The 15,299-nt window shown below is 36.0% G+C and overlaps 1 protein-coding gene and 1 long non-coding RNA gene across 2 annotated transcripts in view; one reads left to right on the top strand and one right to left on the bottom strand.

The window, feature by feature from the left end:
- The first annotated feature begins 200 nt into the window (after positions 1–200).
- On the top strand, positions 201–2,337 carry LOC107720802 (uncharacterized). Its single transcript, XR_001637643.1, has 3 exons — positions 201–371; positions 716–862; positions 1,392–2,337. It is a non-coding gene; the product is annotated as an uncharacterized LOC107720802 (long non-coding RNA).
- A 547-nt stretch (positions 2,338–2,884) lies between these two features.
- The window catches only part of LOC107720762 (unconventional myosin-Va-like), a 21,552-nt gene continuing 9,137 nt past the window's right edge, over positions 2,885–15,299 (bottom strand). Inside the window, 26 exon segments of the mRNA XM_016528586.1 lie at positions 2,885–3,037; positions 3,392–3,436; positions 3,523–3,603; positions 3,690–3,864; positions 4,182–4,464; positions 4,549–4,699; positions 5,172–5,258; positions 5,413–5,567; positions 5,748–5,894; positions 6,127–6,220; positions 6,289–6,487; positions 7,150–7,230; positions 7,342–7,379; positions 7,470–7,694; positions 7,793–7,849; positions 7,945–8,082; positions 8,170–8,283; positions 8,374–8,522; positions 8,794–8,842; positions 9,334–9,639; positions 9,728–9,967; positions 11,788–11,944; positions 12,070–12,281; positions 12,525–12,633; positions 12,908–12,994; positions 13,072–13,169. Of these exon segments, the coding sequence (XP_016384072.1) occupies positions 2,885–3,037; positions 3,392–3,436; positions 3,523–3,603; positions 3,690–3,864; positions 4,182–4,464; positions 4,549–4,699; positions 5,172–5,258; positions 5,413–5,567; positions 5,748–5,894; positions 6,127–6,220; positions 6,289–6,487; positions 7,150–7,230; positions 7,342–7,379; positions 7,470–7,694; positions 7,793–7,849; positions 7,945–8,082; positions 8,170–8,283; positions 8,374–8,522; positions 8,794–8,842; positions 9,334–9,639; positions 9,728–9,967; positions 11,788–11,944; positions 12,070–12,281; positions 12,525–12,633; positions 12,908–12,994; positions 13,072–13,169 (3,630 nt within the window).

Genomic DNA, 15,299 nt, shown 5'->3' with positions numbered 1-15,299 from the left:
CCTGTGTCTGGTGTTCAATTGTTTTAAGCCTTTGATTCTCTAAATGTCAGATTTATGTTAAACTTTTCTGTTCTCATGAAATGATAAAACAGATTTTTGAATTCCAAGTATCTTTTTATAAATGTGCCTACTACCTAATACATAAATGTAGTGTCAGTGTTCTACTATTGATCTGCTTTCTTGCATTATTGCAGTCAGTGATGCTGAAGGATCTGATTCGTGCTCTCTGGCAAGTTCTGGTTACGGTTCATCTGAAGCAGACGTCAGGTCAATTTTTGGGTCTTCACATTCCAAAGATACATCTCTCATAAGCAGATTCAAGTCAGGGGTCCTGAAAATATTTAACAGCAAGGAATTCACACCACCACTGAGTGAGTGTCTTTTGTTTTATTTGACACATTCCACTTATACCCAGAATATACACATTACATTTGATAAAACATACAAGGCACAAATTCCATATTATTTATATTTTAGACAAACCTACTTATCTTAAAATGTTTTCTGAAGGTTAAGTTTTAAACCTTCAAATCTGCATTAATGTAATTTATGATCAAGCCATTAAATTAATAATAATTAAAAATCAATATATCAAATAGACAGAATCTTTTTTATAAATCCAACTTGATTATTATTTGGGTAATGTTTTGCCCTCATGCTTCATGTACTTATTCCATGCAGAATTCCCCTTTTTAATTCCCTTTTCTTTTTGCAGTGAGTGGAGATGAGAAGTCGAACACATCGTCTCTGGGAAGTTCAGAAGCACACATCAGGTCTTCACATTCCAGAGATTCATCTCACACAAGAAGATATGAGTCCAGTGTCCTAAAAATACATAGCATGGGGTTCACACCACCACTGAGTGAGTATCTTTTGTTTTATTTGGCACTTTCCACCAATACTGTACACTCTGGTGTACCCTGACAGTTTTATTATAGCACAAGAGGCATAAATCCCATGTCATTTGTAGTGAGACCTGTTAGATATTTTAGACAAACTTTAAATGCTGATTGTGGCATCACCTTTTGACCTTCTCGAAAATTAAGCCTATACATTTATAATCTGTGAACTGATATTGAATTTGTTGTAAAACAAACTATTAATTATTGGCATATTAAAAAATGATTGATTTGACATTCGGACATTTTATGTCTGACGTGGCTTTCTACATCATGATGTGGAGATAAACTATTTCCATTGCCTCAATTTTACACAAATTGTCTTTTTTTTTTTGCAATATAATTTGATCTTGATATTAGTAAAGTGTTATCTAGTGGAAAATGAATGCAAGATCTGTAGTACTAATATTTACTCCATGTACTTATTCGATGCAGTAGGCTACATCATTTTTAGAAAACACCGAAAGTGAATTGTTTCTATTTTTTCCCCAGCGAGTGGAGATGAGCGGTCGGACTCATGGTCTGTGGGAAGTTCTGCTTACGGTTCATTCAGCTCACTATCAGGAGAAGACGGCAGTTCAGTTTTTAGCTCATCACACTCAAAAGTCTCATCTCACAGCTCAGGATTGGGGTCTTTGCAGCCCATTTCTCACTCTGTTGAACATTCAAGAACCAAAAGAACACAGGATGTGCCCAAGGTCTCAAAATATGAGCATAAAGACACTGATTTAGACACTGACGTGAAGTGATGGCTGAATAATCATGTTTAACTGTAACATATACAAAACAGCTTAAAGTAATAATCAAATGATTCTATAAATAAGTGTTCTTTATTTTAAAAACAGAACAATAGGTCATTTTTGGTGTTATAATATCATAATACATTTTCTACAGATTGATCTACAATATCACAATTTCTCTGTAGTTTATCTACATAATCAGTGTTTCCCTGTACTTGTCACATTTTTCCAAATTAAGGCTTTAAATAAATTGTCATGCAGTTTATCAGGACTGCAGGATCAACCTGTAATCCCTGCCAAAAATATTAACTATTTATCCTCGTCTAGAACAGATTTTATTATCGTCCCTAGGTTTAATGGATTAATGATCAAACTCCAATTATTTGTTTCAATTACAGCAGCCAGTTTTGTTGTATTTTCGGACAGACCTGCAAAATAGGGAAATAGCCATTAAAGTGCCTGTCTGCAGTGCTCGTATACTTATAACCTTTTGTTGTGTTTGATTTTGTATGTTACAATCATTTTTTTCCTTTTTTTTTTTGGTTAAAAAAAATTATAATCCTTAACTTGCAGGTATCTGTAGAAGTCAGTAACATAAGATGTGCTGTCTATATATTATATCAGAATACTTATTTTAAAATATGTGCATGCATTATATTTTTACCAAAAATTCATAAAGGACATGTCACTTTTTAACTTTGTCATGTCTTTGTTACTTTAGTTTGCATTAGCTGAGACATGTGCCTTCTTGATGGTAGTAAGACCTTAGAAAAACCAAGACTTAATATTACACTCATTAAAACTGGTTATTATTCAAGGGCATTCTAAAAATGTCAGCTAAATCAATATATGAAAACTCTTTTTATAGCATTTGATTTCATATTTCAAATGGCAGTAATGATGGTGCTTTTACATTCAAATACTGCACATAAAAATATTTAAGATATTTGTAAAGGTCAAGAAAAGTGCTCGTCCATTTTTAACCTTACAAGAAACGCTATAAATATAAGCATCAGCACATACAGGAATATTTCATTTGAGATGTTACACAACTGAGGTCCTGAGCATTACAAGTCATTTTAGCCCCCAAACACCAGCAAATACAGTGAAATGTGTTTAACGTGAATCTCATAAGTGAAATCCTTTACAGTGATACAGGAAATGTAAACGCAAACATCCCAGAAGATGTGACCACAAGCCTCTATTCTGTTCTGTAGTTTCCATGACCACATCACTGGTGTGTTTTTAAACTGGTGTCAGGAAGTTCAGGTTGAGGCTGCTGGGGATCTGGATGGTCTCAAGGGCCACAGGTGAAAGGTTGAAGGGGAAGGTGACTGGGAAAATGATCTTAGCGTCCATCAGTAACTGAGAAGACTCCTTACGATCCTTTAATAAAGTCTAGAGAGAATGGAGAAGTGTTTTACCATGTAAATCCAACAATAGCTGCCATGCATTTTTTATGCAATTATTATATTAATTATATCAACATAACTTGAGTGAAACAAAACCATGCAAAATGTAAAGAAAAAACGATGCCTTTCCATTACGCCAGCATGATTGGTCTGTTAAATCCTAATCATTCTATGTGATAAAATTTTATATATAATATAAATAAAAAAAGGTTGTTTTACAGGTTTTAGAAAAAGTTCTATAAGACACAATTTTTTTTAATTGTACACACACATAGGCTATACTTGTATATTGGTATAAATGGTATGAATTTTTTTTTTTTTTTTCAAGATTATGATTAGCGTCCATCAGTAACTGAGAAGACTCCTTACGATCCTTTAATAAAGTCTAGAGAGAATGGAGAAGTGTTTTACCATATAAATTCAACAATAGCTGCTTTAAAATACATTTAAAAACATTGAGAAATGACTCACCTGTACAGACTTTATGAATAATATAGACACTCTCTCCTCAAACTCATTCACTGGTGTGTACAAGCTGAGGATTTTCACAATCTGTCCCAGAAAGAAACACAGAACATCAGAATTAAACTGAAGGTTTCAGCTCTGTTCAGCTCTCTCTCACACACACACACACGCACCTGTTCAGTGGTGAGAGCTGTACACATGGTGCAGATGGCCTCTGCGTCGTCCTGGCTCTTCTTTTTGATCTGCAGAAGCTGAGCCGCCTGAATCAGAGGCTCCAGAGACTCACGCGCTCCACTGCCCTGAACATCTTTATCCAGCAACCACTCCTCCAGCTGACATACATTATACCTTATAAGAAGAAAATACATCAATAATAAAAAAAAAAACTTATACACAGAATTCTATAAATTCGTTTTTTTAAATTTTTTTTTTTATAGAAACTAGAATTATGAATAATTTTAATGTAATATAATTTGTATTAAAATGTAAACATTATATATGTGCAAAAAATATAATAATAATAATAGGCCTATATAATACTCCAGTAAATATTTGTGCTTCTGGTATAAATGGTTTGAATTTTTTTTTTTTTTTTTCAAGATTATGATTAACATTTTTTTCAACCCAGACTACCCTCACGTCTAGTGGCCTCTAGTGGCCAGTACCTGATCTGCAGGCCTTTACTCCAGGAGCACATGTCCTTGCGGAGCAGCAAGTTGTTGAGCGTGACAGAGCAGATGGCGTAGAACAGCTGTTTGATGACCTGTCGGACCAGCTCGGTGTCATTGCCGTGCTGAAGCAGTGTGTAATAAAACACATCCAGCTGCTTCAGAATGGACTCCAGCGAGTGAGAGCGCTCCTCATAGACACTGGACGTGCGCTTCCTCATTCCTGTGGGCTTCACGCCCATCACGCCCTGAATGGTCTCCTGCTCCAGCATGGCTGGTGCTAGAATGAGGAGAAGAGGGAATGATCGAGCAGAATGTGTCTATTAAATATTAAAATATTTATAACCAGAGCATGCAGCATTACCAATCTTGGGGTGTAAAATGTTTTCTATGACCCTGATGAGCTGCTGGTAGATCTGAATAGCCAGATCACTCAGAACCTGCTGGTACTCCGACAGGTCAAAGTTTGTCAGACAGTGTTCGTTCTGCCGAGGCGTGTTGTGCTTTGTGTACGCCTAAAAGAGGTCAGAAAGAAATAACATATTAGGTCAGCATTCATACAGCAGTAAATAATTACAAATATAACAATAAAAGCATACATATCCATGTGTACAGACACACAGAGGCACTGTCCCAAACCTTTCTTCCTTCTCTCAACATTTACAGCTTCCTTCACAAAGCTAAAGGTTTTAGCATCTTTTTTTATCAGAATCCTCTAATGTAGCATCTAAGGAACCTCAAATAACTAAACTGAAATTTACAAGTAACTCACCCAAACACTGATTACTGATTTGTTGCAATGCATTCTGGGATTGCATTTCTTGTGAAGGACTTGTTTGGTCAGGACGAGATATTTAATAAATGCTGCTGCCATTTTTCTGCTAATTTTTTTTAGAACAATCTTCATGTTAGGAGTGTAATACTGATGCCTGAAATGCTGTCTAGGTAGGCAGCACACTTGGGTTTGAAACGCAACACACAACCTACCTCCTCTCCACTGTACTGCCTCAGGCAATGTAAGAAGCGGCATGTGTTTGCCAACCAGAAGGAAATGGTTTCAAAATCTCCATGTTTCTGCAAAGATAATAAGTTATTATATTACTTACAGAAAGTTCACAGCATGTTTGTTTAATCGAAATAATCTGGACCACATTTTTCATATTAAATGGTTCACTATCATCTCAGTGGATTCATATTCCAGCATTTCCTGACTGAGAGAGTCTCTAACCTTCAGCACGTTCTTGATGGTGTTGATGGAGGAGTTCAGCAGGGTGGAGACCCGCTGGTCATCGTCGGCGTAGTCGGCGTGCCGCAGACACATGAAGAGAATGTAAGCAGGCAGACCTGGGACCAGATTCACCGCCACACCTCGGGGTTTGAGCTCTGTGGATGAATGTTCAAAATAACCGAAAACCACTCTTTTCAATGGAATACAAGTTACAGCCTTCAGCAAAAAAAGACTTTCCTTTTAACTTTGATTTGATAAAGCAAAAGAAAGTAACTATATACATCTGTATTGTTTTAGTCTCTCTGCTGACATTATATTAATGCTGTTCAGATCACCTGTGATGAGTATCTTGAACAGTTTGCTCTCGTCTTCTCTCCTGTACTCCAGCATGCCTTGGAAATCCCTCTCTTTGCGAACGATGCTGACCGTGCGACCGCTCTCGCCAACCATGTTCTCTGGAGGGGACTGCTCGATATGAACACCTGCTGCCACCACCAAAATATTATGAATACTTTCCAAATAAAAATAATCTCGGGATGCCACTCCTACAGAAATTCATGTGACAATTCATCTTACGAAACTAATTAAAAGCATTAAAGCATAAGCATCACATCTTGAAAGTTTTTAAGAAAAATATAAACTTTAATTCAGTGTCCGATTCCTTAACTTGACAGATAATATTAATGTTTTGTATTCAAAATGAGAAATCGTTACCCTCAGCCTCCCCAAACTTTTTCATGTATATTTTCAGGTGTTTCTTTAGTTTGCGGACCATTTTGTCCTGTTTCCCCATCTGCTCCAAGAGGTCCTAGAATTTACACAAATCATTTTAATACAGAAGAATATTTACTATGATATATTAAAATGCATATTTACCATATTTTGTTGCGTGAGGCGACTGATCTCGTGCTGCAGGCTTGCTTGTATTCGAGCATCATGTGGAAGCTCCAAGCTATCTGACAGCATCTGCTGCTGATGACCAAGCTCCGCCCTCAACTGCTGAAGCTCCGCCCTCAATCCCTCCACTTCCTTTTCATGGGACTGTCCCTGAGTTTGCAACTGCGACTCTAGAATCCTGCAAAGAGAGAGAGATCCAAATATCATCCAAGATATACACTAAGCCAGTGTTATTTTAGTATCACTGATATACTATTAGTTTTCGTTAATATTTTGAATTCAATTTTATTTTTATATTTTATAGTTTTAATTTTTATTTTGGTTACATTTTTTATAATTTTGCTGTGTTTTTGTCATATTTATTAGTCTATATAGCTTTTATTAAGTTTTATTTTATTTTATTTTGTTTTTAATTATTTTAGTACTTCAACTTAAACTAAAAGAAAATGAGAAACGTCGGCAACTAGCGAACATAAAATAAGTTTTGATATATTTTACATTATTTTAGCTAACATTTATTTTATTGTTCTTCTATTGTTTTTTAGTAAAGCCTTTTAGTGCATATGACATGATATGATTTTGTTAATCATTTTTAAAAACATTTTTTGTTTTTTTTACAATTTCCTTCTACACAAATGATGTGTTTTCATCAATACTCAGAAACAAAAAATAATAATTTCAGCAGTTCATACTATTTTCCCTAAAGGGGGCATTTAGCCCCTTTGTTTACCAATATAAAAAGATGTTTCCACTTAAAAAATTATGTTTGTGCAAATGGTGTGTGCAAATTAGTGTATGTGAGAAAGAGTGTCTTTGTACATTAAATTTATTTTATTTCACCTGTTAGTTTCCTTCAGGCTCTCATAAGCCATCCAGAGTTCTCCATCCTCATTGAGCTCATGAAGGTCCAGTGTGGGGGATCTGAGAGAGAAAGAGTTATGATTTCCATTATAAGGAAGAATGCATGTTACAGACTGATCATGGATATAATGATAGTAAATACAAATTTATGGAATATGAAAGATAACAAACCTGCTCGAGTCACCTGAATCTCCTTCAGTTCCTGTTTCCTGAAAAAGAAATTTATATATATATATCTTAATTAAAAATAATTTTTTACATATTGATTGTCAAATGGCTGAAAAAAGTTTGCACACTACCTTATGTTTAAATGCCTCGTGGTTGACCAGTTGAGAGCGCAAAATGAGCACTTCCTCCTTTCGCATTTCAAGCTCTTCAGTGGTGGAGTCGAGCTGTTCGAGGAGCACGTTATATGCTTGACCTCCAGGGGACGCCACCTTTGACCCCGACCCCTTACTGAGGGACTGACAGAGCTCCTGCAGATCTTTCTTCAGCTTCTTATTGTCAGACTCCAGCTCCTGACGCTGTGAGCACATCACAACACACACACCTATATATTTCTCTGAATGTGTAAAAGACAAACACAAGAGTTTTTCAGTGTGTAAAGGCGTGTTTTTGGTACCTTCAGAGCCTCGTAGTCTCTCTCAGCCCCTAACACTCTCCGACAATCTTCCAGTTCCTGAAAACACAAAGAAAGATCATGCGTGACTTTCAGTACATGACAACAGAACTTCATTTTTGGTTGACTTAAACTGAGCTGTTTTTGGTTCTTACTTTAGTTCGTTCCAGTTGTAGCTGCTCTTCTTTGGTGTCCATCTCACCCTGCAGGTCCATCTTCTCCTTCTCCAGCTCAGCGACTCTCCTCTGCAGCTTCAGCAGCAGGGACACATCAGCTGCCGTCTGCCCAGCATCCTAGATGCACCAAACACAACCATCAAATTCTTTCATGACAGATAATCTAGGAGAAACTTAGAAGTCAAACTGCCTTTGGAAACGGACCTCTCTTTCCAGCGAGCTGACCTCTGACCCTGTGAGCACAGAGCTGTGGACGATCTCTGATTGGCTGCTGCTGTAGCCAGAGTCGGCTCTGTTATGACCAGGTTTAGAGAGCTCCTTTTTTAGAAGCACAAAATATGTTACAATATTAAAAATGTGAAAAATAGCACTGTATTAGGAAAGTTGTAGGAAAAATATTTTTCTTACTTCAGCCGCCTCTTTTTCTGATCTCAGATCAGCGTAGCGCTCCTCCAGCTTCAGGTGCTCGGTCAGAAGGTTCTGGTAACGGAAGCGTTCCTCATTCATCTGTGCTTGCAGGTGCTCTGTGGCCTCCTCATGGGTCGACTCTGACTTCTCTGTTTAAGACAATGCAGATGACAACTGCTACATGACTTTCTTGGTATGTAAATACAGTTTCGTACATTGTTAACCACTATATAAAAAAGCTTGGCAGATAAACAGATCCACAGGTCAAGTAACTACCAGTGAGATGAATAGGACTGCTAAAGAGTAACTTCCTCCACAAGGAATACAGATACTCTTGCCCAAGCCCTCACCAACCACAATAGCATTACTAGTTAAAAGGTTGGAGCTTTCCTGAGCCAAGCCAAAACAGCGTGAATCCACCTTTTATCTGCTGCTCCTGTTCCTGGATCAGTCTGTTCATCTCATCTTTAAGAAAATACATTTCCAGCCGTTTATAGGCCTTATTCATTATTTATTTTTATTCAAATGTGTTATGTAGGCTATATATATATATATATATATATATATATATATATACTCTTACAGTCACCAAAGCTGCATTTATGTGATCAAAGATACAATAAAAACTGTTAAAATAGTTAAATATTATTATATTTTAAAATAACTGTTTGCTATTTTAATATATTTTAAAATGTAATATATTCCTGCAATGGCAAAGCTGAATTTTGTGCTGCTTAATATTTTTGTGGAAACCGTGATACATTTTTAGTAGGATTCTTTGATGAAGAGAAAGTTCAAAAGAACAGCATTTATTTGAAAGATAAATCTTTTATAACATTATAAATGTCTTTACTGTCACTTTTGATCTTTTTTGATGAAAAAAATAAATGAAAAAACTTTTGATGAAAAAATGAAAAAATACAATTTATATATATATGTATATACTACTGTTCAAAAAATTTGAGGTGACAAGAGTTTTTTTTGGTCACTAAATGATGATATTAAAATCACACACTATTCTAAGTAAATAATAAAAAATATATTCATTTTAAGAAAACAAATAAATAAAACCTCTTTGTTCTTCTCCAGCTCCTGACGGACCAATTCCAGCTCCTCCTGTAATGATGTCACCAGGTCTCCTCGGTGACGGGACTCCTCTTCCGCATCTTGAAGAGTCTTGAGCTGCAGGTGCAACTTCTCCAACTCTGTGGCACTGTGGCTCTCCATTTGTCTAATTTGCTCAGAAAACTCTCGGTTCTCCTTATGCTAATGATACATACAAACATTCTGTAATTCATACATGGGTTACTCATTATATATCAAGACAGATGACGATAAAAGAGACGAAGGATACCTGCTCATCCAGTTTCCTCTGCAGCTGCATGATCTTGTTCTCCATGCCGAAGTTGAGCTTCTTGTAGTGCTCGACTGATCTGGCTTCAATCTTGAGTTTCTTGAGCTCTCGACGGGCCAGCATCCTGCGCACGCAACACTGCAGATACACCACAGCCCGCTTGATGCGACGGAAACGCCAGCGGGCCAGGAAGCCACGCACCCAGCGCTGGATCAGTAAAGCCTTGTGTTCACACACCAACTGTACAAGAAAACAAGATGACAAGCTCTATAAAAGTTGCTTTCATCCCCAATCCAACATGAAAGCATTTGCAACCCATGTTACTTCCATAATGTAACATTCCTGATTGAAACAGTGTAGAGAGAATTTGACTGGGAATCATGGGAAGATATACTAGAATGGTACTAGATTTAAAGAAGGTCAATTTATTTCATGTGAGCTTTTGAGCTGGAAATTTCATAAAACAAAAAATGTTAGAAAACAGCTGATCTCTTTGGCTGAAAATCAAACTCTAATTTAATTAAAAAACTTCATTTACAAAAAAAAAAAAAAGTCAAATTTTTATATATAATTATTATAAAAGTATTTTATAATATACACTACCATTCAAAAGTTTTTAAACAGTGATTTTTTATGTTTTTTTAAAGACGTCTTCTGCTTCTGCTCACCAAGCCTGCATTTATTTGATCCAAAGTACAGCAAAAACTGTAATATCTTGAAATATTTTTACTATTTAAAAATAACTGTTTTCTAACTGAATATATTTTAAAATGCCATTTATTCCTGTGATTACAAAGCTGAATTTTAGCATCATTACTCCAGTCACATGATCCTTTACTAGTCATTCTAATATTGTGATTAAATATTACAGAAATTGCCGTATATATCTATATCAAAGCAAATTACATTTGTTTGACAATTTAGCAAATATTACAACTATTTTCTATTTGAATATATTTTAAAATGTAATTATATAATTACATTATTCAATAATTATTCTTGTGATTTCAAAGATGAATTTTTAGCATCATTACTCCAGTCACACTATCCTTCAGAAATCATTCTGATATTCTGATATTCTGATTTGCTGCTCAAAAAACATTTATTATTATTATTACATTGAAAACAGCCGAGTAGAATTTTTTCAGGTTTTTTGATGAATAGAAAGTTCAAAAGAACAGCATTTATCTGAAATAGAAATCTTTTGTAACATTATAAATGTCTTTATCATCACTTTTGATCAATTTAAAGCATCCTTGCTAAACAAAAGTATTAATTTCTATAATTTCTCTCCGCCCCTCAAAAAAATTATACTGACTCCAAGCTTTTGAATGGAATAGTGTATAATGTTAAATATCTTTTTATTTCAGATAAATGCTGATCTTTGGATATTTCTATTCATTGAAGAATCCTGAAAAAAATGTACTCTACTGTTTTAAATATTGACATTTTAATTTAAAAAAATGTTTCTTGAGCAGCAAATCAGCATATTAGAATGATTTCTGAAGGATCATGTGACACTGAAGACTGGAGTAATGATGCTGAAAATTCAGCTTTGATCACAGGAATAAATTACATTTATTTATAAAACAGGTATTTCAAATAGTAAAAATATTTCAAAATTTTACTGTTTTTACTGTACTTTGGATCAAATAAATGCAGGCTCGGTGAGCAGAAGAGACTTCTTTAAAAAAACAAAAAATCTTACTCTACTTTTGGCTGATAGTGTATAAATTATAAAACAATTTTATATATAATTGTAGAATTTTAAGAGGGAAACTGCAGTAGATAATAAATTCAAAATGTTAAAACTATTATTTATTATGAAACAGAATTCCTGGTGCATGCCATCATATCCCTTTTCATATATTTGCAGCGAGCTCTGAAATAATTTCACTGCCACTTTAAATGAATGAGAATTAGCATTTCTCTGTACTAAGAAATAGCTGATACTCATTCCTGAAAGCCTGATTCTTTTTTCTTCTTGCATATTTTTAAATTTGTGATTACAAGCCTATATTTAACTGCTTTGCTACACCACAAAAAACTTGTCTGCGTACCCGTTTGTACTCCAGTCTGGCTGTATAGCCGCGCATTAACCTCTGAATGAGAGCCGCTGCTGCTTTCTGTCGCAGGAACTGTCGTCTGACTGCCCACATGCGTGTGTACTTCTGGAAGATCACTGCGGCCCGCGTCCTTCTCAATGTCTTGCACAAGCTAAACGAGGGTAGATAAAACACACTGTTAGTTTAGTTTCCAACCTATAACTTTGTGACATGAATCAAACGTAAATTGAGACGAATTGTAATTCAGTTAATCTACAACATTTGAGTGTGACGCACCATCGAGCCTGGTGTCCTCTCGCGTATCTCTGCAAGGTAATGGCTGCTTGGCGAATACGCAGGTATTTCTTGCGGGCGAGCCAGCAACGGATAGTTTTTTGGATGTGGATGCAGGCCGTACGGAGTTTGTCTGCCCTCAGTTTTTCCAGGTAAGCCACCTGTCCAGCCCGGAAGAAGATCTTTGTTTTTCCGAACTGGTATTTATCTTTGTTCTGCAGAGGGGGGACAAAGTAACATTAGACTGTTTAAAACCTTAAACCAACCTAAACTGGTTTGTAGGTGTCGGAGCATGGTCATGGTTTAGAGGGGTTTTGGGCACTTTTTAGAGAGATAAGCTTAAACCAGCTTAGACCATCTTAAACCAGCCTAGGTAGTTCTTTTTTGCAGGATGCCTGCTCTTTGTAAAGAGAAAGTACAAAAACTTCTGCTTATGTTTACAAAGAGAAGTGTGATACCTGCACAAGCCGTTCTAGAACACTCTGGCAGGTCAACTTCCTGTCTGAGAGGATTTCTTTCTGCCTCATTAGAACACGATAGCGACTGAAGAACTCTTGATAAGTCCACCTGACCGGAGGGAGGTAAAGATGTATTAAAACGCAAACAGATTCCAAATCAGTTAAGGCATTTAGAGCTGGATTAGCAGAATTACATTTTCGCAGATCTAAAGTAGTTTTAAACTTGAATAAGATTAATGAGTATTCTGTTGTAAGATCACCAGTTCAAATTTTTTTTGATTGGTTCTTTTGAGTTAGTCACATCTTCCCTTGAATTGGTCGCAGCCAATCAGATTCCAAGCAGAAGGGACACTGGGAAGACATGCGAGTTATTGAATTAGCACCTGGAAGGGAAGCCTGTGGCTGAGATGCGAATGGTCTCGAGGACTCCACACGCTCTGAGCTGCTGAACGGCTCGATGGGGGTCCATCCTACAGACAGAAAGAGAAGACACTATAGTGACCCATATTACATAATAGTGGATTATGTCTGAAATCAGCTTACTGACATGAAGGGGGCTTTAACATCATTTGGTTTGACACAGCGCACATAGTGTGGGGTGGTGGCGTTCAGTGTGTCCATAAGCAGGTGCAGAGAGTTCCGGAACTTTAAACGGGAGGAACAAAAGCATCAGACAAATGACACTGTGATTTTCTGTGAAAAGATCTGGGTGGATAATATCTGTTTCAATAGAGCACAACAGCGACCGCCCACTTTTCCCACATTTTCAGCAGCCTTGGTTATGGGAGCATTTTTCCCATTCATGTTCTCCATGATTTATAGAAAAATAGTATATGAAAATTAGGGAAAAATACAAAGGTACAAGACTGTCAAGACTGAGACAATGAACTACAATTCCATAATGCATTGCTAATGACAAAATGGAATCAAATACAATGAAACAAAATAAAACTACAAATTTATTATCATTGACTTTAAGAACAAAACAAAACAATGCTTTAGAAAGTTTGGAGCCAGTAAGATGTAAGTCAGTTAGTCTCTTATGCTCATCAAGGGTGCATGTTTATTTGATCAAAAAATACAGTAAAAACAGTAATATTGTAAAACTGTATTATTAAAAATATTTGTTTCTATTGTAACATATTTTAAAATGTAACTTAATATGCTGATTTGGTGCTCAAGAAACATTTCTTATTATCAAGGAAGAAAAGGTAGTGATGCATTTCTTCAGGATTCTTTCATGAATAGAAAGTTCAAAAGAACAGCATTTATGTGAAATATTTTTTGTAACAATGTAAAAGTCTTTATTGTCACTTCGGATCAATTTAATGCGTTCTTGCTAAATAGAAGTTTTTTTTTTTTTTTAAATCTCACCCAAACATTTGAATATATTTGACTATTAATTTAAACCGTTTTGTTGTTTTAAATATAACATCTGAGCTCACAGTCAGTCTGTCTTAAAGGGATAGTTCACCCTAAAATAGTAAGGCCTTCGTTCATCTTTGGAACACAAATTAAGATATTTTTAATGGAATCTCTGACCCTCGCATAGACAGCAAGGATCCTAACATGATCAAGGTCCAGAAACGTAGCAAGGACATCGTTAAAATAATCCATGTGACATCAGTGGTTCAACCATAATGTTATAAAGCTACAAGAATACTTTTTGTGCGCAAAGAAAACAAAAATAACGACTTTATTCAACAATTCGTCTCCTCCGCGTTACCCTATAGCACCATTTTGAATAGTATCACATACGTAAACAACATATGCAACGTTTGTATGCGGATACGTTGTTTAGGTTCAGATCAAAGTGTAAACAACGTAAACAGTGTATCCGCGTACATACTCTCCAAAATGGCGCTATAGGGTGACGTGGAGTAGGGTTGTGACGGTGAGGAAATTTTCCCACCGGTTAATCGACGTGTGACAACACCGGTAATACCGGTATCACCATGGGGGTGGGGGCGTTCCCTCTTTTCCTAGCTTTCCTTTGCTTTTAAATGGCTTGTAAAAGTGGCGTGCCCATTTTACTTTCACTTTCAAACAGCGGCAATTCGGCGTAAAGCAATTGTTCGTTTTTAGTTCATTTGAATTGTCCCTCTTTTCCTCGCTTTCCTTCGCTTTTAAATAGCTTAAAAGCGCTGTGCGCATTTTACTTTCACTTTCGAATTAGCGGCAGTTACAGGAACAAAATACAACGTCAAACTCACTTTAGCATATATATAAAACATAGAACTTTTATTAACAAAAAAAATAAATAAAAATACACCACGCTATAGGGCAGGCTATGCCTAATATAAAATAACAAATAAATTACATAAAGTTTAAATAGGTATACAAAACTGGAAATAGGCTAAGTAAACATGTATAAACATGTTCAAGGTCCAGAAAGGTACCATGAACATCGATAAAATAGTCCATGTGACATCAGTGGTTCAACCGTAATTTGTTCCAAACTACAGAATCCTTTTTGTGCGCAAAGAAAACGTGGAGGAGACAAATTGTTGAATAAAGTCATTATTTTTGTTTTATTTGCGCACAAAAAGTATTCTTGTAGCTTTATAACATTACGGTTGAACAACTGATGTCACATAGACTATTTTAACGATCTCCTTGCTATGTTTTTGGACCTTGATCGTGTAAGGATCCTTGCTGTCTATGGGAGGGTCAGAGTGCTCTCAGAATTCATCAAAAATATCTGAATTTGTGTTCCGGAGATGAACGAAGGTCTTATGGGTTTGGAACGACATGAGGGTAAGTAATTAATGACAG

This window comes from Sinocyclocheilus rhinocerous, unplaced genomic scaffold (assembly GCF_001515625.1).
Source record: "Sinocyclocheilus rhinocerous isolate Xijiao unplaced genomic scaffold, SAMN03320098_v1.1 scaffold1022, whole genome shotgun sequence".
Taxonomy (NCBI): Eukaryota; Metazoa; Chordata; class Actinopteri; order Cypriniformes; family Cyprinidae; genus Sinocyclocheilus; species Sinocyclocheilus rhinocerous.
Note: the sequence above shows the minus strand (reverse complement) of the source record. Positions and strands in the feature narration are given on the sequence as shown.